Consider the following 23,897-nt stretch of genomic DNA (forward strand, 5'->3'; position numbering starts at 1 on the left):
TCATGTTTAATAGTTAGGATTCTCTAGAGAGAGAGGATGAGGGAAATATATATGTAATTTAATATACACACAATACATTAACAAAATATTAAATAAGTTTACATTTTTAAAATGTGGCAACAGTTGGCTCCCACCTGAGAGGTCGAGAAGTGCTTGGTTGTTGGGGCTGGTGGCCTCTGCAGTAGGGGTTGCCGCACTGGGGCTCTCTCAGGATAGAGAGACTGATAGCTGATTGGTCAAGGCTGAGGATCTCAGCAACTCCAACCCGGCATGGAAAACCTGAACGGTTCCTGGAGAGCTGTTGGTCCTTAGTCAGTTAGGAAGTCTAGTAATGCTGGTTCTGACACTAGCAAAGCAATCGGCAACAGCAACAGGTCAAACCAACTCAGCAACTAGTGGGAAGGTCTAGTGAGCAGAAGAAGGAGTCACACCCTTAAAAATGGGTGGGAGTGGATCTTCTCATATCAATTAAGGCCATAAAGGACAATTCTTGAGTGTTAATTTGTGGTGAGTTCATGTTAAATCCGACTTATCACAGGATGCTGCTACTGAGCTGCATTCTAACCTTTAAACTACCTCAGATCTTCAAGTGACCTCTAGGTGGTTTACAGTCCTTGATGCACATGAATGCTGAATAGTTTCATTTGGCATTGTATTGTTTAGGGAACAATAACAAAAGTGGGTAACAGTGTAGACAGACTTTGCCCTTTTTTAAATAGTGGTTATGGAACAGGAAGATATATTGAAGTCCAACTGGATTCCACATGGGGTGGAAGAAAAGTTGCCCTTGCCTTTAACCAATATCTAGAACACTGCATACTAAATGGATGAGAGAAATTTTAGTTAATATAACAAATGATTCAACTAAAAGATAAATAATATTTCTCATATAGGTTAAGTAATCTGAAGTGCTTGGGACCAAAAGTAGAGTTCAGTTTTTTGTTTTTTTGGGTTTTTTTGTTTTGTTTTGTTTTGTTTTGTTTTGTTTTTTTGTCATTTTTACATCATAGAGTATTTCCACATATCCCAGTGAGTTGTTGTGGAGGTGGAACTAAATCTAAATTAAGAATTTGTTTTCTGTGCACCTTATGTACATAGCTAAAGTTTTAAGGTCATCTGAGTCAAAACTGTGTAATTCTCAGCTTTTGGTGTTAGTCTGGAGAATAAACGGTTTTAGATTTTTGGAGCAATTTTTTTTATATTTATTTTATTTGTATGAGTACACCAGAAGAGGGCATTGGATCCCATTAGTCTTAGTCAGGGTTTCTATTCCTGCACAAAACATCATGACAAGAAGCAAATTGGGGAGGAAAGGGTTTATTCAGCTTACACTTCCACATTGCTGTTCATCACCAAAGGAAGTCAGGACTGGAACTCAAGCAGGTCAGGAAGCAGAAGCTGATGCAGAGGCCATGGAGGGATGTCACTTACTGACTTGCTCCCCCTGACTTGCTCAGCCTGCTTTCTTATAGAACCCAGGTCTAACAGCCCAGGGATGGCACCACCCACAATGGGCTGGTCCCTCCCCCCTTGATCACTAATTGAGAAAATGCCTTAACAGCTGGATCTCATGGAGGCATTTCCTCAACTGAGGCTCCTTTTTCTGTGATAACTTCAGCTTGTGTTAAGTTGACTCAAAACCAGCCAGTACACCATTACAGATGGCTGTGAGCCACCATGTGGTTGCTGGGAATTGAACTCAGGACTTCTGAAAGAGCAGTCAGTGTTCTTAACCACTGAGCCATTTCTCCAGCCCCAATTTGTATTTTTTAAAATTGGGTACTGAGTTGCTTTTCTGTTGCTGTGATAAAACACTGAGAGCAAAGGCAAATTACATTCTGAATTAAAATAGTTTCCAATTCCATAATGGTGGGAACAGCATTGCAGCATGACTGAGAAGCTGGCTGATCACATTTCAACCTGATCACATTTTGACCATACATAGGAAGCCGAGAGAGAGAACAGGAAGGAAATGGGGTAGGGCTATAAACCCTCAAAGCACACTCCCAGTGACTGCACCCCCCCAAATACTACCACCAACTGGGGACCAAGTGTTGAAACACATGAGCCTATTGGGGACATTCTCATTCAAGCCACAATAGGGACAGTCCATTTGTACCATAGAATAAAGATCTGAGATAATTACATTATTTTGTGAATATCAGGTCATTTTCTGCTCCCCCAGAAGCCTTTTAACTGAGGAATGATGGCTCATGTTTATAACCTCAGCCCTTGTAAAAGTATAAGCAGATGGGTCAGAAGTTCAAGTTCACTGTCAGCTACATATGGAGTTTGAAACCAGACTGAACTACAAAGGCATTGTCTTGAATGTCTCCCAGCTTCCTCTCAAAAAGTTAAGCTGGGCAGTAGTGGTACACCACTTTAATCCCGACACTTGGGGGGGCAAAGACAGGAAGATCTCTGTGAGTTGGAGACCAGCCTTGTCCACAAAGTTAGTTCCAGGACTACACAGAGAAACCATGTCTTAAAAAACAAACAAACAAACAAACAAACAAACAAGAAAGACAAAGGCAAAAGAGACCCCTAAACCAGTGCTTCATGTTGTTTAGTTATGGTTTGGCTCAGCACACACTTTTAATCCAAGAGCTGCCTGTTTACTGTAAACAAGACTAAATAAGTAAAGTCAACCATAGGTTAAGAGGCAGAGCACGAAACCAACTGACAGAGCATAAACAGGGAAAAACCGAGTAAGGGGAAGTCAGGAGGACTGATATACACACAGGAAGTAAGAAAGAGGAACATTCAATTGGGAAGGTTTTTTAGACAGTGTGGAGAAGGCCCACATGCCTTTTCCTTTTGGGACATGAGTTGAGGAAAAAGGCCAGCTGAGTATTTTCTCTGCTTTTCTGAGCTAGCAGGCTTTTACCCAGCATGTAGCTCCTGAGTCTTCATTTGGTAAAATCGAATGATTGGGATTTTGTTTTAAAAACATTTTGGGGGGCTAGAGAGATGGCTCAGCAGTTAAGAGCACTGACTGTTCTACCAAAGGTCCTGAGTTCAAATTCCAGCAACCACATGGTGGCTCAGAACCATCTGTATCAGGATCTGATGCCCTCTTCTTGTGTGTCTGAGGACAGCAACAATGTACTCACATAAAATAAATAAATCTTTAAAAACAAAACAAACATTTTGGCACTCCAACTTGTAGCCTCCAACTTGTGGCACAATCCCACAGGTCAGAGAAATCCCTCCAGATCCAGACAAATTGAGAACCGTCAGATTTGAAAAAAAACTTAATGTGAAAAATGTTGAAAACTAATGTACAAGAAAAATTAGCCATGACAATACAAAGGCTTGAGAAGAGGCAGAAATTCAGAGGACAGGAAATAATTGTGAGCCTATGGAATTGAGGGCCAAGATGGGTAGGGAGCCCAGCTCACTGGCAAGGAGGCTGGCATGGAATGAGACTGCCTAAATGCCCAGTCCATGTGTGAATTCATAAACATCTAATTGTAACTTGATAAATGGAAAGGGCCATAAGGTTTGCTGAAAGACACTGGATTGTTGGGGGAAAATGCTCAATTAGATTAACCTATACTAAAGATATTTTAACATCAGAATGGAACTCGGGGCATGTGTTAAATTGCCTATGAGAGATTACATATGGATGCCATCAAACCTGATAAAGATCTGAGCATGACTCAAGGAAGAGACACAGAAGAGTGACACGGAAAGCTGACCCTCCCAGCGCCCCACACATGGAGACAGCTCAACAAACCAGCAAAAGGACAGACCATTTCTCTGCCTGGCAGAATGAAAACGGTGATGCTGAGATACACATTTGCTGAAGGACGGATGATCAGGACTGTAATTATGAAGAAGCATCACATCTACGGATCTTCAGGAGGACATTTGGACTGTTCAGTTTGTGGGACTGATAACTTTCTGCTGTAGAAAGTTGAACTGTGTACAATTTCTGCCTAGACAAAAAGGAGGAAATGTTACAGCATATTTAATTACACTGTGAAACTTGAGTTGTGTTATTTACTGGAAAAAAAATCTTTCTAGTTGTGGTGTGGCTTACCCTTAGCACACATCTTTAATCCCTCCGGTTTGAATACAGACACACCCTTAGCACATACCTTTAATCCCTCTGGGTGGAATACAGACACGCCCTTAGCACACACCTTTAATTCCAAAGAGTGATGGTAAAGTTAGTTTGTAGAAGAAAATACCCTAGTATGAAATTAATTGAATGGGAGACCAAGTGATGGATTTGACAGGATCTGCCCAACTCTCAAGAGCAAAGAGAGGTAACATAGGAGGAAACAGCACATAGGGAGGGAGAGGGTGCTGGACAAAACATATTGTCAAAGTTAGTATGAGGTCAGGCAGAGCAATTCAGAGGGTGAGAAAGAATCCAGATTGAACCAGTTTTTGAGCCAGAACAGCTGAGTTGACCAGCCTTTGAGTTCAGAGAAAACTAGAGAGGGTGAGCTTATTCAGCAGTAAGTCTCAGAGGCTGCAAACATTCTAGGCCTGGATTAGATTGTTTGGAGGCCAGAAGCTTCCAGGTCTAGGCCTATGTTAGCAGACAGAGGCAGTGAGCTTCAGAGATGACAATTACATCAGACAAGTAAAAGTTACTTTTACATCTTCCCTTCCTCTCTCACAGGCTTTTCCCAGCCTCCCAAACAGGTTCAGGTGTGTAACTTTACCCAGTTAACAGTTTTAGACTTTTAACTGTTTGGGGAAAGACTCCTATGTGGTTGACCCCGCCCGAGTGGGTGCAGCCCTGAACCAGACAGCTTAACCTTGACCTAAAGTAAATTCCCAGAGGAATATTTTCCCTGGGGTTAGAATTTGCAGTAACAGGTGTTAACTTCTTAGCAGCAGTTTAGTGGTCATGTATGATACTGCAAACAGGACAAAACAACAACAACAAAAAAAACAAAACAAAACCAATTTTAGACTTTTAATCTAAAATCTTAGACTGGGTCTTTATTTTTCTTGCGATAGGGTCTCCCTTATGGAACTCTGTACACTAGGCTGGCCTCAAACTGGCAAGATATCCACCTCCTTCTGCTTCCTGAATGCTGGGATTAAAGGCATCTGCCCCCAAGCTTGTCTTGGACATTACTAAAGCTTAATGACATTTAAGACTGCCATATTAAGAAGAAACCACCGTACCTTGCTGAGTGCTTTATAAATAATCTCATTCGAACGAGATCGCATATAAATAAGCTCATCTAACAGCCTTTAGGTGTGTCCTTTATCCTATATTTTTAAAGTGCAATTCATATTTAGACTTAATAATGAGGGTGTGGAGGTAGTTGAAATAGACCAAAGAGTAAATAAGTAATAAGGTGAAAAGCAAACAATTTGCTCTTCTTTGGTGGAAATGGTTTTAGAGGTCAAGTGCACCTGTGATCCAGAACTTGGAAGGTGGGGCAGGAGGCAGTCTTGTGTGCATAGTGAGTTTGAGGCCAGTCTTAGAAACATAAAACATTGCCCGAAAACAAAAACAAACAAACAAATTGAAAAGGAAAAAAAGTTCATAAATAGCAAAAACATTTGGACTTACAACCTGCAGCTTTTCTGAATATTGCAAATCTAACAATTGTTTTCAAAAATATTTTTAATAACTTATTTACTCATTTTTATTTCATGTGCATCAGTATTTTGTCTGCATATATGTCTGGGTGAGGGTGTTGAATCCCCTGGAAATGGAGTTACAGTTTTGAACTGCCATGTGGGTGCTGGGAATTGGAGCCATGTGCTCTGGGTTCTAGTGCTCTTAACTGCTGACCCATCTCTAGCCACAATTCTGATAATCTTAACACTACCCAGAGGTATAAAAGACACAATGGGCCTTTACCCCAACTGAATTTTTTTAGTTAAAATTGTGTGTTGTGTGTGTAGTGCAAGTGTGTGTAGGAGCCTCATGATGCCAGAGGTGTCCTATCTCCTAAAGCTGGAGTTATAGCTGCCAATTGGATGCTGAGAACTAAGCTTGGTGGCCTGTAACAGTAGCCAGTGCTCTTCTCCAGAACCCTAAACCTATTTTTTAATAAAAATTAAATTGTTCCAAAAAGTTATTTCAAACCTGTATGATTCTAACACTTAAATAACACATGCCATTTACAGACTCTTATGTATGTTTTTATTCTTCCAGAGTTCTGAGATCCAGTGCCCTCTTCTGGCCTCTTATGGCACCAGACATGGGTATACATGCAAGTAAAACACTCATACATGTAAAAATGAAAAAGGTTTTAGGAGCGAGAAAGATCACTAATCTGCGGTTCTACGGAGGCCTAATGATCTCGGTGTCATCTCTGAATCACACAAGGTGGCACAAGAGAACCACACAATTGTTTTCTGACCTTCACAGTCAACAGTGGCATGTGTGTGCCTACAAGTAACACATGACATAAAAACGTATACAAAATAATTTTAGTACTGTAGGGATAATTGCTGGGCTCACATTCTATTGCTTTTCAACCATACGCACTAGATAATCATTACTTTTTGATTTTTCAGTTAGTCTTTCAGGAATCTTATGTGGACTCTCAATTTGTTCTGTGCTTGGTATAGCGTTGGCGCTCAATGTTTTGTTCAAATATTTCTTTACCTCTTTCCTTTTGGAGCCAGGTTCTCTTCTCATTGCCCAGGCCAGGCTGTTTAGAACTTTTTAATCCCCTGCCTCAGTAATCCTGAGCCTTACGATTACCTGGCAGGTTTCACTTGTGCTGGGAAGATTTAAATTGCAAATGGACTCAGCTCTGCATTTTGAAGGAGAAACAGTATTTACAAGAGCACTCTACACTTCTGCATTTACCTTTCCGACTCACCTGCTATTATCCAGCTATCAACCCCCCCACCCCCCGCCACCTTTTTTTTTTTTTAACAGATACTAGCTCAACACGACTCTGTCTTGGGCTTTTTCTCCCCCCCCCCCCAAGAACACAACTTTTACAAAATCAACTCCTCATTTATGCTTCACGTAGGGAAGTCTTAAGACAGCTCCCCAGACCCTGTCGCTGGCATAATCACATGCTATCCTACTACGCTAATTATTTCACGGCTATAATTCACACCCTTGCCACTGTCTTCTTTGGAGTGTTAACTCTGGGAACGCAGTGACTGCTTTCCGTAATTCAGTTATATCCTTTTTACACAGCATGTTTTTAGTCAACATTTCTTATAGAATAATGAAAATAATTTGGAATTTCAAAAGCGCTATCTAGACCAGTGTTTCTCAACCTGCAACCCTTAAAAAGTCAAACCACGGGTTGACAAGGATCACGGGAAAACATATTTACATTACAATTTGTAACTAGCAAAATTACAGCTATAAAGTAGCAACGAAGATAATTTTACGGTTGGGGGGGTCACCATACTTGAGGAACTGTATTAAAGAGTCGCAGCATCAAGAAGGTTAACCATGTAGATTCTAGATGGAGCAAAGAATCATGTGTGAAAACCCATTTGAAAGACTCGAGTTTTAAGCGTACAGGATCACCGTCCACACCGCGAGGAAGGGAAATTAAGAGTCTCTTTAACAGGTCCGAGGACAACAGGGGTTCTCACTAGGCAAGTGACCTAGGAAGAGAACCTCGGGGACACCCCGCGAACCTCCCAGAGCACCGGGACCAGGCTGGGTCTGGCCTTGGGGAGCGCAAGGTACTGGCTCCCGCTCCAGCGCGCCAAGACCTTAGCACCGCCCCTTCCCGCCGGCTCCACCCACCGCCGCCTAGTCTCTAACCCTGGCCGCCGGGTGCGCGGTGCGTTCTTAAACCCCGCCTCCCGGGCAGGGGCGCGCTCTGCGCGTCGCCCGGCCCTAGGCGGTTCCGTTATCGGCGGGAGGAAAAACCGCCCCCGGCGTCCCCGCCTCCGCTGCTAACGCTTTCCTCCCTACTCCCCCTGCGACCACCTCGCAGTCCGCTACGGAGGCCCCCGAAGTACAAACGTCCCCCACGCTCCTAGCCCCCTCGGAGGCTGCGCCCAGTCTAACTCCTCGGGCCCTAAGGCCCTGTGCTCATTTTTATTTGTATTTTGTTTCTTGTTTTTCATTTGGTCGGGAATTCGAACTGGTGGGTTCCCTAAGGCTGCAGGAACTTTTGCCTCTTCACGGAAGTAAAAGTTGGTTTTCTTTCCCTCCCGCTGCCGCCCAGGCCTCCCGCATTCCTTCCCTCCCGCCTCTCCGGATAGTGGCGGGCGGGGGAGGAGGAAGCCAGGGCGCCTGCGCAGGGAGGCCGCTTTCCATCCGGGTCCCTGTCCGTGCGGTGCAGCAGGTCGGTAGGCGGGAAATGGCGACTGGCTGAAGGAGCTGGTTCTGTTGCTGCTGAGGGATAAGCGGGAAAGACACCACCTATTGCGCAGTCGGGACCATCGCCGGAGCCCGAGGACACTTTTCTGTCGTCACAGTGAAGGTAATTTCCCTTGGTCCAGACGCAGCCGTTGCTCCGAAGCTCAGTCCTCCCAGGGCCGTCTGCCGGGATCTCCTCCCCTTCTCAGGCGAGCCTTCAGCGGTTCCAGCACGTCCGTAGGCATGCACTGTTGGCGCCTTGTACGTACACTGTGTGGAAGCCGCTCTGGCTTGGACTTTCCCCAGGGAACGGCAAGGGAGCTCACTTCCCGCCAGCTTCAGCTCTTAGGCTGAGGCCTGTGTTGTGATTTCTGGGTTCGATTTCACTTTGCTACCCACCCCCAACCCCTTCTCACGTTCCTAGTCTCTGACCCCGTAGACCTTATAGCTAATTAAGTTAGATTGCCTTTTCGAACCTTCTTGTGGGCCCACGTAATGTTTTCGGTATTTCATTCTCGTAGGGTGCATTAGGGGGGCGTTGCTCTCTCTACTAGAGCTCTTACAAACATCCTTTGAGAATCTAGAAAGAGGTTCCTGGAACTTCTGTCTGTCTTCTGTACTGGTAAAATGTTGAGTTGACATGACTACTTTTTAAAATCAAGTGTGGTAGTAAAAACCAGCTTATGTAGGCGGCCTCTGATTTCCATAGTGGTTAGTTAAGGGTGAATCTTAACATACTTAACATGCTGTTTACTTTGGGTATGTCCGTATGAATTTACTTTTGCGTTCTTGACCAGGATTCTGTGTTTAATAATTGCATAAATAAATGCTGTTTATTTACTTCTCGCCCTAGCGGTAGATGAATGTGTGAATAATGTTAAGCACTTTAAGAGTAAGTACCTCAGGGAAACCTACTGAGATACTGCTGGGAAACCACCCTAAGGTGAGATGACTATCCTTAGAAGATGTGACTCCAAGACAGGAATTGATCTTTCTCATGCTACTAAGACAATACCAAGATTACGTTTACAACCGTATACAAATTAGTGCCTTGAAACAGTAGGCTTATTTACATAATTTTTAGATTGTAGATTGCTTATTATTTAGATTCATCAAATGCCAAGTTATACATTTGTGTTTGTGATCCAGCAGTTATCTCTATAAAAGCAGTAAAATTACATGTGGAAGCTATTTTTTACTTTTTTTTTGTTTGTTTGTTTGTTAAATAAAGAGTTCCTCAATTTTTTCAATGCTTTGGTTATGTCGAATTTGTGGTACTCTAGGTGTTTTCCCCAGAAATAAAAATGTAGATTAAAACATGGTATATAATACCTATTAGTTACTGTTTCTCATTCTGCTTCATAGGTGCAGCCTAGAGTACTTCACTTACTGTTCACATATTAGGATTAAATTTCAGTAATAAGCAGGCACATGCAAGCATCATTATAGTTGTTTTTTTTGTTTTTGAAAGACTTAGCCCAAGGTCATAAAGTCAAGGTAAAATATAGCTCTTATATAATGTAGTTTTAGGAGGAGTGCTTGATTTAGGGGTTTGGAGGGTGAAAGTTTAGACATACTGAATACTTGTTGAGTCATTTTACTTTAAAATGGGACTAATTATGTTACTCAGAAGAACTGGGATAAGTTATGCCTAGTGCAGGCTTTCTCTGTGTTTAAAGGATGTTTTTGGGGTAGGTTTCTGATAAAATTTTGTTTATAGGTAGCAGAATCAGTATTGGAGACTATCACTAGGATTTTTCCACGTTAGTTACTACTACATTCAATTTATTACTACATTCAATTAGACCCCATGTGCTTTGTTTGTTTGTGTTACAGCCCTAGCTGTACTGGAACTCACTTTGTAGATCGGAGTGACATTGGAATCACAGAGATTCACCTGCCTCTGTCTCTTAGAGTGCTGGGATTATAGGTTTGTGCCACCAGTCAGGCCAGTCCCTATATTAATACTCTCCTAAGCATGATTTGAAAGGATGTGAAAGCTGCCAAGTGGTGCAGTTTTACTCACGTGTGCTGTGGTTGCATTGCAATAATAGGATTGTGTAGGAATATCAAATAGGACAGGTATGCTGTGGAGCATTCTGTTCTGCATAGCACTAGTGCCTTAGACATATCATTTGAACTAGTGGTGCTGTTTTCTCCCCACTGTTAGGAAGTTTGTGATTGGTAAAGTTTTATCTTTTTCATTCAAGTTTTTATGAGAATATAAGGGAAGAGGACCTTTTACGTGGTGTGCTCTTAAGTAATTTTTATTATTGATTAAAGTTGCCAAGCCATTTTAAACTATTGGGTACAGGGGAGTCATTTGTGCTACATTGAGAATGAAGTTGTTTATTTATATACTTGTTTGTTTTTTAGTGAGGCAGGGTCTGATTATATAGTCCAAGCTTACTCAAACTCCAGATCCGTCTGCCTCAGCCAGGATTGCTGGGATTAAAAGTGAGTGCCTCTGTGTCCCAGAATTAGGTTATTTAACAGGCATGAAACTTGATAGAATGAGCCATTTTCACTTCAGGTTTTGCTTACTTTTCTGACATCCTTATGCCCTGACCTAAGCCAGATGTATTCACTAATGTTTGAATGAGTAGATGTTCTTTTTAACCTCCTTGAGAAAAAGTGCCACTGTATAGCTCTTGCCATCCTGAAACTTGCTATGTATATTAGGCTGGTCTTGAACTCACAGAGATCCTCCTCTGCCTTCTAAGTCAGTCCTGGGACTAAAAGAGTACATACATTTTTAATTGAAACTGTATTAAATTGTTATTGAACCTATCTATAGGTAGACCTAGGTGGTTGAGATTGTTTTAAGAAATGCCATGCTTGACTTCATTTATATGTACTGAGTCTTGTGGAATTCTTTCTAGAATGCATTGTTTAAAATTATAAAATCAGCTGAGTGTGGTGGCATGAATCTTCAATTGAAATTCTTGGGAGGAAGAGGCATGTGGATTTATGTGAGTTTAAGACCGCCTAGACTATAGCAAGTTCTAGGACAGCCAGGGCTATATAAAGAGTCCCTGTCTAAAAACAAATTACAAATTCATAGATAAAACATCATTGTGTTTTATTCATAAGTGCAGATTAGCTCATTAAAGTAGTCCGTGAGGAGGGTTCTGAGACAGTGGAATTAAGGAGAGGTAAATTTTCTTTTGTCTTTTGCTTTGTTTTGTTTTGTTTTGTTTTGGAGACAGGGTTTCAATGGCTTGTCTGGAACTTGCTCAGAAGACTAGGCTGGCCTCAAACTCAGAGATCCATCTGCCTCTCCCTCCCAAGTGCTGGGATTAAAGGTGCGCATTACTGCCTGTCAAGGAGAGTTGAAGTTTTACATATACTGGCTGTGACCAGCAGATACATGGGCTGTAGCCGTGTTGTCTCCGTAAGACAAGCATGATGGAAGTAAAATTTCCACAGTGAGAGTCTTGGGCCTCCAGGGGTCCCGTCGGTATTTTTGTGAACCTTCCAATAAGGAATGATGGGATTTAAAGGTGGCATCCAAGATAAGACTTTATGGACAAATACTTTTTTATTTTGTTTGGTGACAGGGCAGAAAGGCTTTGAATCTTCCATGTAGCAGGGGCTGACCTTGAACCTCTCTCTGATCCTCCTGCTTCCACCTCAGATGTGCTTAGATTACAGGTATAAGGCACCATGTCAATCAACAAAATTTTGACATAAAATCATAGGATAGTTCTCTATATTAGGATCCCATATTTCATACTGTGCATAGTTTCCTATATTAGATTGGAAGAGAGATGGATTGAACAGTGCTAACATGAGCACTAGTGCTCTGAGTGAGTCCCAGAAGTCAGGCTTTCATAATGGCTGCAATAACTGGAGGGCAAGCACTTTTTTTTTTTTTTTTCTTTTAAGATAATTAGGTTTAAACTTTATTAGTAGCCATTTCTATAGGATCTCACTATCTCAGGCTGGCTTCAAACTCTCTGTAGACTTGTCCATTTATTTTTTTTTCTTTTTATTAGGTGGTAGAGAAGCCTTTTAATTTGAGTTCCTTTAGTGACTTGGGTATGTATGGAAGAGAAAATGGGCAAACCCAACAGTAGAACGTATGTTTCAGTTTAGGTGTACTAGAATGTAGATTACTTTTAGCATTTTCTTTCATGGATGTGTTAATACATATTTAGGAGTCAGGATTTTTAAGATAGCTTATGAGTTAATCAGAGGATTTTAGATTTAGTGGATAACAATTTTATTTTGATTCTTCCAAAATCAAGTTAATTGTTTTAAAAACATTTTTAATTAAAAGTTTTACATTCATTTATTGTATGTGTTCTGCACATACCAAAGCTATAATTATTTTAAAATTTCTTTATTGTGTGTGTGACTGAGTGTATATATGAGTGAGTACCTATATGCTACTGCCTACCTGTGGGGATCAGTAGACAACTTTCAGGAGTGCATTCTCCTTCCACCTTATTATGGGTTCACAGACTTGAACTCAGGTGAGCACACACCCTGACTCTCACTGACCCAAGCAATTTTTGAAGCAGACAGTTGTAAATGTAAATTGTCTTGAGTTATTAGATCAGTTCTAGGGGGTTCTTTACAATGCAGCAATACAATAATAATACAAGTATAAACTTAATTGGAAATTTGTCGTACTCGACAAGGTCTTCAGGGCACTAATTTGTACCAAACATAAGAAAATGATACACTGCATTTGAAGGGTTCTCAGAAGTTACCAAGACTATGTAATGTGCCCTCTTTCAAACAAGTATGTTTGCTGAATAAATGACAGTAGAGTTACAGTGACAAATTAAACATTGATGAAAATAAAGCTGTAAAAAGATTACAAATCAAGCTTTAAAGGTAAAAAAAAGTAAAGGCCAGCCCGATTGTCTATTGTTTTTTATATGTCTATATTTGGGGAAATAAAAGGGCTAGAGGTGTAGATTCATGGGAAATTAGTTACCTTAGTGTGCCCGGCCCTGTCTAGCCAGTAGTATGGAGAAAATACTGTGCCAGTAAGATGGCTCAAACGGGTAAACCTGACAACCCGAGCTCATTCCGAAACTCCACACGGTGCATTACTGCATTTCACTACACATAAAGTTTACCTTTTGGTAAAGGGCTGGGCATGGCAAGATGATCATGCCTATAATCTCAGCACTGAGAGGGAGATCACTTCAAGTCTGAAGCCAACTTGGGCTATACAGAGTGAGATCTTGTCTCAAAACATTCATATACACATACATACTAAATTGTGAATTGCTACATTGTAAGGAACCCCCTAGATAAAACCAGTCCTATACTTGAACCATTATTGTAATCTTGTAATCCAAGATGATTTACAATTTGTAAATTGTCTGCCTCAAAAATTGCTTGGGTCAGTGAGAGTAAGGGTGTGTGCTCACCACCTGAGTTGGAGCCTGTGAATTCACATGGTAGAGAGAATGCACTCCTGAAAGTTTTGAGCAGTGGCCTGAAGGCACCAAACATGCATTCAGTTACACACAGAATGATAAAGAAAGAAAAATTTTAAATAAGTATAGCTTTGGGAGATATCAGAAATGACTGTGACAAAGAAAGGAAAAGAACTTTTTTTTTTTTTTTTATTAACTGGTCCTCATTTTGTAAGCGAACATTCTTACTCTACTGATGATTGTTCAGAGATAGAATCTTCTCTCATCTTACCTGTTAGAGATAAATGTAAAACAAATTGGGTAAGTTCAGCAAAGACTGAGTTGTTGAGTGCCAGGTTCTTAAAGTGATGGATTTGATCACTGCTTTCAAGGGTTTTTAGTTCTTTGCAGTGCTTCTGCATGCTTAGCAAGGGCTCAACTTTTGAGCTGCATCTCCTGGTCTTTGCCATGAGGACTCACTCTTGTCAAGTGTGATTGAATCTATTGAAGCAGATTATTTTAGTGTTAATTTGTTAAGAGCTAAGTGAGAGATGACCTCAGGGTTTAAAGAAGTTTATAGTGTGGAGGTGGTTTTTATTAGTTATATGATACTTGGGCTGAGTTTTAAACAGTGAGGATAACTAGGTAATTAGTCAAAATAATAGTTGTGGTAAAGAGGACAGAAACATAAGTAGAGAGCACAGAGTGTCAGCAACAACAAATAACAATGAAGAAAGACTACACCTAGAAACCCTCCCTGGGGAATTAATGCAGGTGGTGCGCTGGTGATGATTTTGAGCTCCAGGTTCTGTAAAACCCTGTCTCAGGTGGAGAAAGACTGAGGAACATAACTAGTGTCCACCTCTGTTCTCACAAGCTCATCAGCACACATGAATACCATGTATTTACAACACACACACACTACATATTGTAGGGTGATGTATTTGCCAATGATTTTAGGGTTTAGTTTTTATTGGAATGCAGTTGATGAGAAACCTGGTAAGAATAGACAGACTTATGTAGTTCAGAGGATGGATTTAAAAGGAAAAACTGAAAAATTTTAGAAGTTAAAAACCAGAATTTCATAGTTGATTATAGGGGATAAGGACAAGGTGTCACAACTAGGTGGTTGATGGAGTTTAGGTATTTTTGGTTAGTTGATTACATGGATGAGTATAGGAGAAAAAAATAAAACAGGAAGAAGATATTTGGGGTAAGTTGAGTTTGAGGTGGTGAGATATAAGTCTGAAATTTTAGATAGTTTAGGAAACTTAGCAGAATTAATGTTGCAATTCATGAGAAACCTTTGAAAGACTTCTAGCACCAACACCCTTCCCTGTAATCTGTTTACCTGAGCAGCAGGTAACTACAAAACAAGTTTGTTATTTTTATTTGCTGTTTGATAGTACTAGATTTATTTTACTAAGCATGATCATTTCCCAGTCTTCTATTAGGGGAGATTTTGTGTGTGTAATTTTATTTTATTCTTATATATTTTTAAGTGTTATAAAGAAAAATTATATGGTGGACTCTGGAGATGACTCAGTGGTTTAGAGTGTTACTGCTCTTCAAGAATATCTATGTTGAGTTCCCAGCACCTTAATTAGGCAGTTCACAAAGTGCCTGTAACTCAAGCTCCAGAGGATATGACATCATCATCATCTCACACACATAAAGGCAAAATACCTGTTGATTGATTTTTGTAATGAAGTCATCTGGGCCTTGTGTTTTACATATGGTTTTTACTACATACTCAATTTTAAATCTGAGGGTAATCAACCTATTTATTGTAAGGTTTGATGATTTTTGTTGTTTGCTTTGAGACAAATTTTGCTATGTCTCAGACTGGCCTAGAAGTTCTGATCTTCCTACCTTAGCCTTCTGAGGGCTGAGATTATAGCTATTTGCACACTATTCCTTGGTTGTGACTCTTTTGAGGAATTGGCCATTTCATCTCAATTTGTTAATGTAAATATGTATGGAAAGCGTCATAATTCTAAGTCTACACAGGCTTTATTGTTATTTTCAAGTTTTTACTCCCAATATTGGTTTTGTACCCTTCCCCTTATTCTTGCCAATAGCTTATTAATTTTCTGATCTATTAAAGAAAAAAAGTAAGCTTCTGGTTTCATTGACTTTTTTTTCCCTTCCATTTTACAGTTCTAGGATCTTATACATGAGATAAATTTTGGTAGTCTCAGGCTGCCCTAGAAGTTCTGATCTCCTATCCTTGTTCTCCTGAGTACTGGAATTACAGCTGTTTAGGACACCATCTACTAGCTGTTTATCTGACTCCCACCCCACCCCACCCAAGGTCTGAGTTTTTCTGTCTTTGTGAAATTTAATAGTTGTTTGCATTTGCGACTGGGGTGTGTGTGTGTGTGTGTACATGTCTGTGTTGGGAGAACATGCCACAGTGTATGTGCTACTGTTTGTGTGTGTGTGTGTGTGTGTGTGTGTGTGAGAGAGAGAGAGAGAGAGAGAGACAGACAGACAGACAGTGTGTGTGTGTGTGTGTGTGTGTGTGTGTGTACATGTCTGTTGGTGGTGCATAGCACAGCATATGTGGAGGCCAGAAGACAACTTCATGGAGTCATTTCTCTTCTTCCACTTATGTGGGCTTTTTTGGCTTGAACTTAGGATGCCAGCTTTGTGTGACAAGTGTTTTTACCCACTAAGCTATTTTGCCAACTCTTGGAGTATTTTACTGAATGCTGAATATTATGAATAGAAAGTAAACACTAGTAGAGTCTATTTGGAAAATTGGATTTTTGGAGCTGTAAGTGAAGGTATTTGGGTTAGTCAGTTTTGCTGCAGAGGGTACCTTCTTACATCATTAACTTAATTAGGTTTTCTTGTTGCTTTTGCTCAGAAGCCTAGTTGGAATGTGTTGGAAGTTTTTGCTTTCTCATCAGCTCATGACTTTTGTTTATTCTCTCTGCCTCAGTATAAGCACCTGGTGCATGCTGTGCTGGTTGCAGTTCAGAGCATCTTCTATCCTCTTATGTTTAATGGATTGAACTTTGTTTCCCACAATAGAGGCTGCTCCAGCACCACAGATCTATAATGTGTGTTCATGCTAGCCTATGTTCATCCAGTTAATTAATTTTAGGGACTGGAGGGATGGTTTAATGTTCAAAAAAATTTGTTGCTCTTGCAAAGGACCTGAGTTTGGTTTCTGATACCCACAGGGTTGCTCATAATCATTCATAACTCTAGTTCTAGGGGATACAAACGTTTCTTTTTTGACCTCAGGCACCAGGCATGCACATGGTACATATACATAGAGAAAGGCAAGACACTTATACACATAAAATAAATAAATCTAAAGAAAAATTTAAAATCCTAAATTATTTTATATTTCTAATTTTTAAAAACATTTAAAATACATTTATTTAAAAACTTGCAAATAAAAGACTAATTCTGATGTCTGGATAAAAATAATTTTAGATTTTTCTCACATGTTTTTATGGCATAATTATTTCTTCATTTGTTCTACTATAGAGAACCCATGCTTATTTCCTATCTCTCCTAAGAAGGGTTTATCTTTTCTCGGATTTGAGTTTTTTTTGTTTTTTGTTTTTGTTTTTTTTTTTTTTTTTAGCTACTTCTGATCCTTAGTATCCTGTTGATTTCAAGAAAGTCTTAATTCTTTTGTGATTCACCCAAGTTTTCTATTGTTGTGTTGGGCTGGAGCAGTTTAATTATTATCAGCTTTCTGTAGGTGAGACAGAACTCAGTTATAGCAGAATTGACCATTTCCCTTTTTGGAATTACAGCTTTAAGTCTGACTTTTTTTTCTTTGCCTTCAAGTTGTCTTCTTTCCTTAGATCAAGGAAAGGGTTCAGGTTGGCCAGATTGCTAGTAAAGAAAGAAAACAATGCCGTTTTTGGCCTTGGATGCATTTACCTATGAAGGACCTTAAATCTGTGTGGCTCTGTAGAACAGTCTGGCCTAGAGCTGCATCTGTCTCCAGAATGGTGGGGTTAAAGAGATTGTCCACCTTGTCTGGTGCTGACATTTCTTTTTGAATTCAGTTAATTTTTGGTCTCTGATGAAGGTTGTTCTATATTCTGGATATCATTTCCTTAAGATGAATAATTTGTATACATTTTCTTCATACATGTGCATGCCATGATACTCATGTGGAGCTCAGAGGACAATTTATGAGACGCTCATCTCCCACCATGTGGGTCCTGAAAATTGAACTCAGACCGTTTTTACCCTTTGGTACACTTTGCTGGCCTTTGGGTTGCTTTTTGAGTTTGTACATAGGGTTCTTGGTTTACAAATATTTTTAATTTTGATGTCTGATTTATTCCTTAATGAAACAGGCTATCATGTATTCCGGCCTGGCCTCCTGCTCACAGAGCTGCCTCCTCTGCTTCCTGAGTAATGATTAAAGGTCTTACAAGCATGGCTAGGTCATTAGGCTTTTGGGAGGTAATGGTTCACCCCCTCACCCCCTGCCCCTGGGCCATCTTCCAAGTCTTTCTATTCCCAGATTTTGGATTTTTTTGTGTAGTTATATTATGGATTAACTTGTCTCACAAGTGTGTTTCTTTATTCTTTCTAAAAAAGATTTTTTGAATGTATGTTTTGTCTATATGTGTCTGAACACCATGTTTGTGCTAATACTTGGAGAGGCCTGAAGAGGCCGTCAGATCCCCTGGATGGAGCTACAGATGGTTGTGAGCTTCCATGTGAGTGATGGGAATCAAAACTGGGTTCTCTGGAAGAACAGTAAGTGCTCTTAATTCTGAGCCAGCTCTCTAGCCATCCATCCGTATATATATATGTATGTATGTGTGTGTGTGTGTGTGTGTGTGTATACACACACACACACACACACACATCAGAAGAGGGCATCAGATCTCATTACAGATGGTTGCTGGGATTTGAACTTAGGACCTCTAGAAGAATACTCAGTGCTCTTAACCACTGAGCCATCTCTCCAGCCCTATAAATTTCTTTTAAATATTTGTATTTTGTATGTGTTACTGGAAGAACAACCTGGGACCTCTCATGATCTAGCAGTGATCCACATCTAAGTCTGTAAACCTAGTTTATTATGTATGATAAGACTGAACTCTTATCAGGATGATCCAACCTCTTGTTACTCTCACATGGTTATTGGCTTTTTTAGAATTATGTTTATGAAATTCATTCATCAAGTGATGGGTTTTCTCTTAAGGTCAAAACCCTTTCCTACCTTGTTTACTATTGTCTCAGTGCTTACCTAGTTGCAGTCTCAGATGTGATTAACTGCTTAATAAATACTTGAAGAGTGAATGAATGACCAAGTGTGGTTTTTGACATAGGTAGAGAGGTAGCACAGTTTTGGAAAGATCGTGCACTGTGTTTGGGATTACTCAGTTTTCTCTGTAGGAGGCAATATCTCACATGCTATCAAAGTTATTTGGTAGATAACATATATAAAATGCAGTGCCTTTCACTTAACAAATGTTAGTCTTTTATTTAAGTTCTTTTAGAGATCTGGGCTCTTTTAAAGAAATAGATTTTTAATGTATAATTATTGGGCATATCGGGTAATAACTTGTGCTCTTTGTTTTTCCTACAGGTTTACATGTGGCACCCATAAAAGATGAAGTTGAGAACACGAAAGACTTCTCAGCAGTCCATTCCAATCCAAACACAGCGCACTGCCAGAGCAAAAAGGAAATACTCAGAGGTTGATGATAGCTTGCCTTCGGGAGGAGAAAAACCATCAAAAAATGAAACCGGCTTATTATCTTCAATTAAAAAGTTCATTAAAGGAAGCACGCCCAAGGTGATAGTTTAACCTCACACCTAAGTAAAGCATGCCATGCTTAAATTGTTTTCTGTAAGCATGTATAGAAGAGAAGTTGATATTAATAGAATCTGTTTTAAAGGGTAATACACATTTTGGTTTTATTTTTAGGAATATTACATGTGAGGTATTTAATGAAAGTCCAAGACAAATATAACATTGAACTAAATCATTTAGCTTTCTGTCGTGGTTGTTGTTTTGTTTTTTAAGATTTATTTACTTAATTATATGAGTACACTGTAGCTGTCTTCAGCCACACCAGAAGGGGGTGTTTAATCCCATTACAGATGGCTGTGAGCCACCATGTGCTTGCTGGGATTTGAACTCACAGCCTCTGGAAGAACAGTCAATGCTCTTAACTACTGAGCCATCTCTCTAACCCCTGTTTTTTGTTTTTTTGAGACAGGGTTTCTCTGTGTGTTGTCTTGGCTGCCCTGAAACTAGCTCTGTAGACCAGACTGGCCTTGAACTCTGCTTCTGAGTGCCTTAGGTGTGTGCCTCCAACTCCCAGCAGTCCATTTTGTGCTTTTTGAGACAGGTTTTTGCTATATAACCCAGTCTGGCCAAGTATTTGCTGTATAGCACAGGCTAACTTCCAATTTATAGTAGTCCTCTTGGCTTAACTGCCTGAGAATTGAGATAACAGGTATATGCTGTTGGACTTATTTAATTTTATTGAGATTTTTATTTTATGTGTATGGTGCTTTGCCTGAGTGTTCGAGTGTGTGTGTGTGTGTGTGTGTGTGTGTGTATGTGTGTGTGTATATGTATATATGTATATATATATGTGTGTGTGTGTGTGTGTGTGTGTGTGTGTGTGTGTGTGTGTGCGCGCTGCATTGTACCCAAGGAGGTCAGAAGAGGCAGTTAGAGTTTTCAGCTACTATGTGGGTATTGGGAACTAAACCAGCTCTTTGGAAGAGCATTCACTGTTCATAAACTCAGTCATTCCTTTGAAAGTCCCTTTCTTTAGTTATGATCATGTTTTAGAATAAAACTTCAGCATATGAGTACTAGCCTCTCATTTTTATTTTTTTGGAGATTTCTTGATTGAGGGACTCAGTGTAGCTCTGACCGCTTGGAACGCAGTAGTTTATATACTCAGTTCCCATAGTTCCCATAGAGCCCCACCTGCCTCTGTGTCCTGAACTCTGGGCCTCACTGTACAACCTTGGCTGGCTTACCTTGAATTCACAAGACATCTTCTTAGTCATGCCCCTGAGTGCTGGGACTAAAGGTTTATGCTGCCACTGTGGGCTCTCCTTCCCTATTGCTTACTAGTAACAAAGTGCATGACATTCTCAATCTGATTCAAATCCATATTTTCGTCCAAAGACTCAATAATTCTCTGATTTCAGAATTTTAAGACTGTTAGCAAGAACACTCAGAAATTATTTACTTATAACTTTTCTGCTTTTAGTACAGTGTGATTTCTAATATTTTATTTGAAGCAAAAACTTCAGTTTTGATATGGTATAATTTTAGTGAAATGTTGAAATATCACATTAAAACCATATTTACCAATCTCCTAATTATGATCTATAAAAAGAAATATTTTTATATCATACATGTAAAATGAATCTCACTATAGATAAGACACACATTATTGGAGATTGATCCCACAGCATTATGCAGGCTAGGTAGCCACTGAGTTATTCCCTCTGGCTCCCTTTCTACTTTTCTTTTCTTTTCTTTTCTTTTCTTTTCTTTTCTTTTCTTTTTTTTTTGTTTTAAAAGAGAAGTTCTCATGCCATTGCCCAAGCTCACTTGATACTCAAAGCAATCCTCCTGCCTCAACTTCCAGAATGCTGTGATTGTAAAGAGCCACCACACCCAATTTTTAAACTCTGAATGTTGTAATGGACTCTGATCTTTTTTCTTCTTTTGGTCATTTTAAAAAGATGATCATAAAATTTTAAATTGATTTCATGATAGATTTATGTTTTTTAATCTTAAAGAAAATAGATTAATTTTGTTTGTTTTGTTTTGAAACAGTCTCTGAAAAATCTGGTTGTACTAAAACTCTATATAAACCAGGCTGATCTTAAACTCGGAGAAATCCACCTATTTCTGCTTCCCAGGTGTTGAATTAAAGGCATGCACCATCATGCCAGGCATTAGATAGTAATATTGTAATCCTTAGAATGAAATAACCCATGATATCATAATAAATATTTTATTACATTTTATCTGTTTATAAATTACATGCATATGTGCATGTGTGAATGTATATGTGCCACAACACATGTGTGAAGAAGGTCATGGGATAACTGGGAGTCAGTTCTCTTCTATCATAAGTCCCAGGGACCCAAGTCAGGTTGGCAGGTTGGCAGCAGGAAACTTAACTTGCTGAGGCGTTTCACTACTCCAGGAGTAATAAACAGATAATCTTCTCTTTTTTTCTTTCTGTGACAGAGTCTCATGTAGCTTAGTCTCAGCCCAGCCTCTGTCTATCAGAGGACAACCATGAACTCCTGATTCTCCAGTCTCTACTTTTTAAAAAAATTATTTGTCTTACATACATGAGTGCTTTATTTGCATAAACACCTGTACACCAGAAGGATCATATTACAGATGGTTGTGAGCCACCATGTGGTTGCTGGGAATTGAACTCGGGACCTCTGGAAGAGCAGTCAGTGCTCTTAACCATTGAGCCATCTCTCCAGCCTCATCCTCTACTTTCTAACTGCTGTGATCATCACCTCCCTTATGGGATACTGAGGATCAATGCCAGAACCTTGTTCATTCTAAATAAATACTGAGCTTCAGCCCCCAGCTCCTTGTTGGTTTTTTGAGACAGAGTTGTTTTAACTTTGGCTGACTTAGACTATACTATGTAACCCAGGCTGGTCTTGAATTCACAAGCAGTCTAATTGATTCAGTTTCCAGAAGTGTGAGATAACAAGTATGTGCTTGCCACACTAAGCATAGTTGATAAATTAGTGAGTAGACATGGAAAACTTCTCCCTCCTCATCTTCAACCACACATGGTTACTTCAGAGATACCTTCCTGTGGATCAGTTTTTGTTGATTGTGCCCTAAGTTCAGATTCATTACAAAATATTTATCTTTATGCCTATATTATGCTTTCTTTTATACCATTTTTTGTTTTGTTTTCTCAAATTGAAGTCTTAATATCCATCTTAGGCTGACTTCAAACACTCTTCCTGCTTTAGCCCCTCAAGTGTTTACAGGCCTGTCCACCAAGTCAGCCTTTCTGTTACTGTGTGTTCTGTGAGGAATCTTGGAGGAAATAGAAGTACTTGAACTTTTGTTTTATTTCAATTTATTTTATGATTGTAGATTTTTTGTCATTTAATGTAAATTTTAGAATTAGTTTAGATTGTTAAAAAGCTGCCACTGTTATCATAATTTTATACATCGTTCACTTCATTGAATGTGTAGATCATTTATTGAGGATGGACATCTTTTTTCCTTTTTTTTTTTAAGATTTATTTATCTTATGTATATGAGTACACTTGTAGCTGTCTTCAGACACACACCAGAATAGGACATCAGATCCCATTAGAAATGGTTGTGAGCCACCATGTGGTTGCTGGGAGTTGAACTCAGGACCTTCAGAAGAGCAGTCAGTGCTCTTAACCACTGAGCCATATCTTCAGCCCCAAGGATGGATATCTTAATATGGAGTCTGTCAATTCATGATGATGATAAATATGAGCCAGGCACAGTGGTGAGTACCTGTAGTCCTACACTGCTTATAAGGCTGAGGTAGGAGGATGGCCTGGGGAACACAGTGAGACGGGTGTCTTGAGGGAATAAAAAAATGAAGTATGGTGCTGCATTCTAATCTTATCTAACCTGGGCTACATAGCAAGGCCTTGTCTTAATAAAGAACAACAACAACAGAAAAGACTTGGGTGGTGAAGGCAAGAATGGAAAGCTAGACTCAGATACATAGCAGGCCAGTTTGTGTTAAATGACAGGCCAGTTTCTCCTGTTGTCTTCAGGAGAAAAAATAGAGGAGTCGTGTATAGTGAGTGATGTGTACAGTACTGTAATCCTTGATACAGGAGGGTCGTCACAAGTTCTAGACCTATCCTTGGCTACAAAGTAAGTACCAGGCTAGCTGGAGCTCAGTGGGAAAACTCTTGTCTCAATGATTTCAAAACTAACCAACTAAAAACCCCAAAACTAAGCAGAATTAAAAAGTGCTCTGCTACTGAGTTATACTCTAGCCCGATGGAGTTAATCTTATTTTTTCTGAATAATATGGAAGGCTTGCTCTATTTCTACCAATTTTATTACTAGGTATTTGATATTTTATAATGCCTTTAACTTTATTTTTAGTATTTATTTTGAGATAGGGTCTCATTGTTTCTCTCTGGTTGGTCAGGAACTTGCTGGGTAGACTTGGATGGTCTTTAACTCCTAGAGACTCACCTGCTTCTGTATTTTGAATACTGGATGTAAAGAT

At 39.7% G+C, this 23,897-nt stretch overlaps 1 protein-coding gene across 1 annotated transcript in view; it reads left to right on the forward strand.

Moving 5' to 3' along the window:
• Positions 1 to 8,264: 8,264 nt before the first annotated feature.
• Positions 8,265 to 23,897, forward strand: part of CTDSPL2 (CTD small phosphatase like 2) — a 50,440-nt gene continuing 34,807 nt past the window's right edge. Inside the window, 2 exon segments of the mRNA XM_080931527.1 lie at positions 8,265 to 8,393; positions 19,229 to 19,438. Of these exon segments, the coding sequence (XP_080787653.1) occupies positions 19,253 to 19,438 (186 nt within the window). The 5' untranslated portion in view covers positions 8,265 to 8,393; positions 19,229 to 19,252.

The sequence above is a fragment of the Micromys minutus genome (genome assembly GCF_963924665.1).
Source record: "Micromys minutus genome assembly, chromosome: 17".
NCBI classification, from domain to species: Eukaryota; Metazoa; Chordata; class Mammalia; order Rodentia; family Muridae; genus Micromys; species Micromys minutus.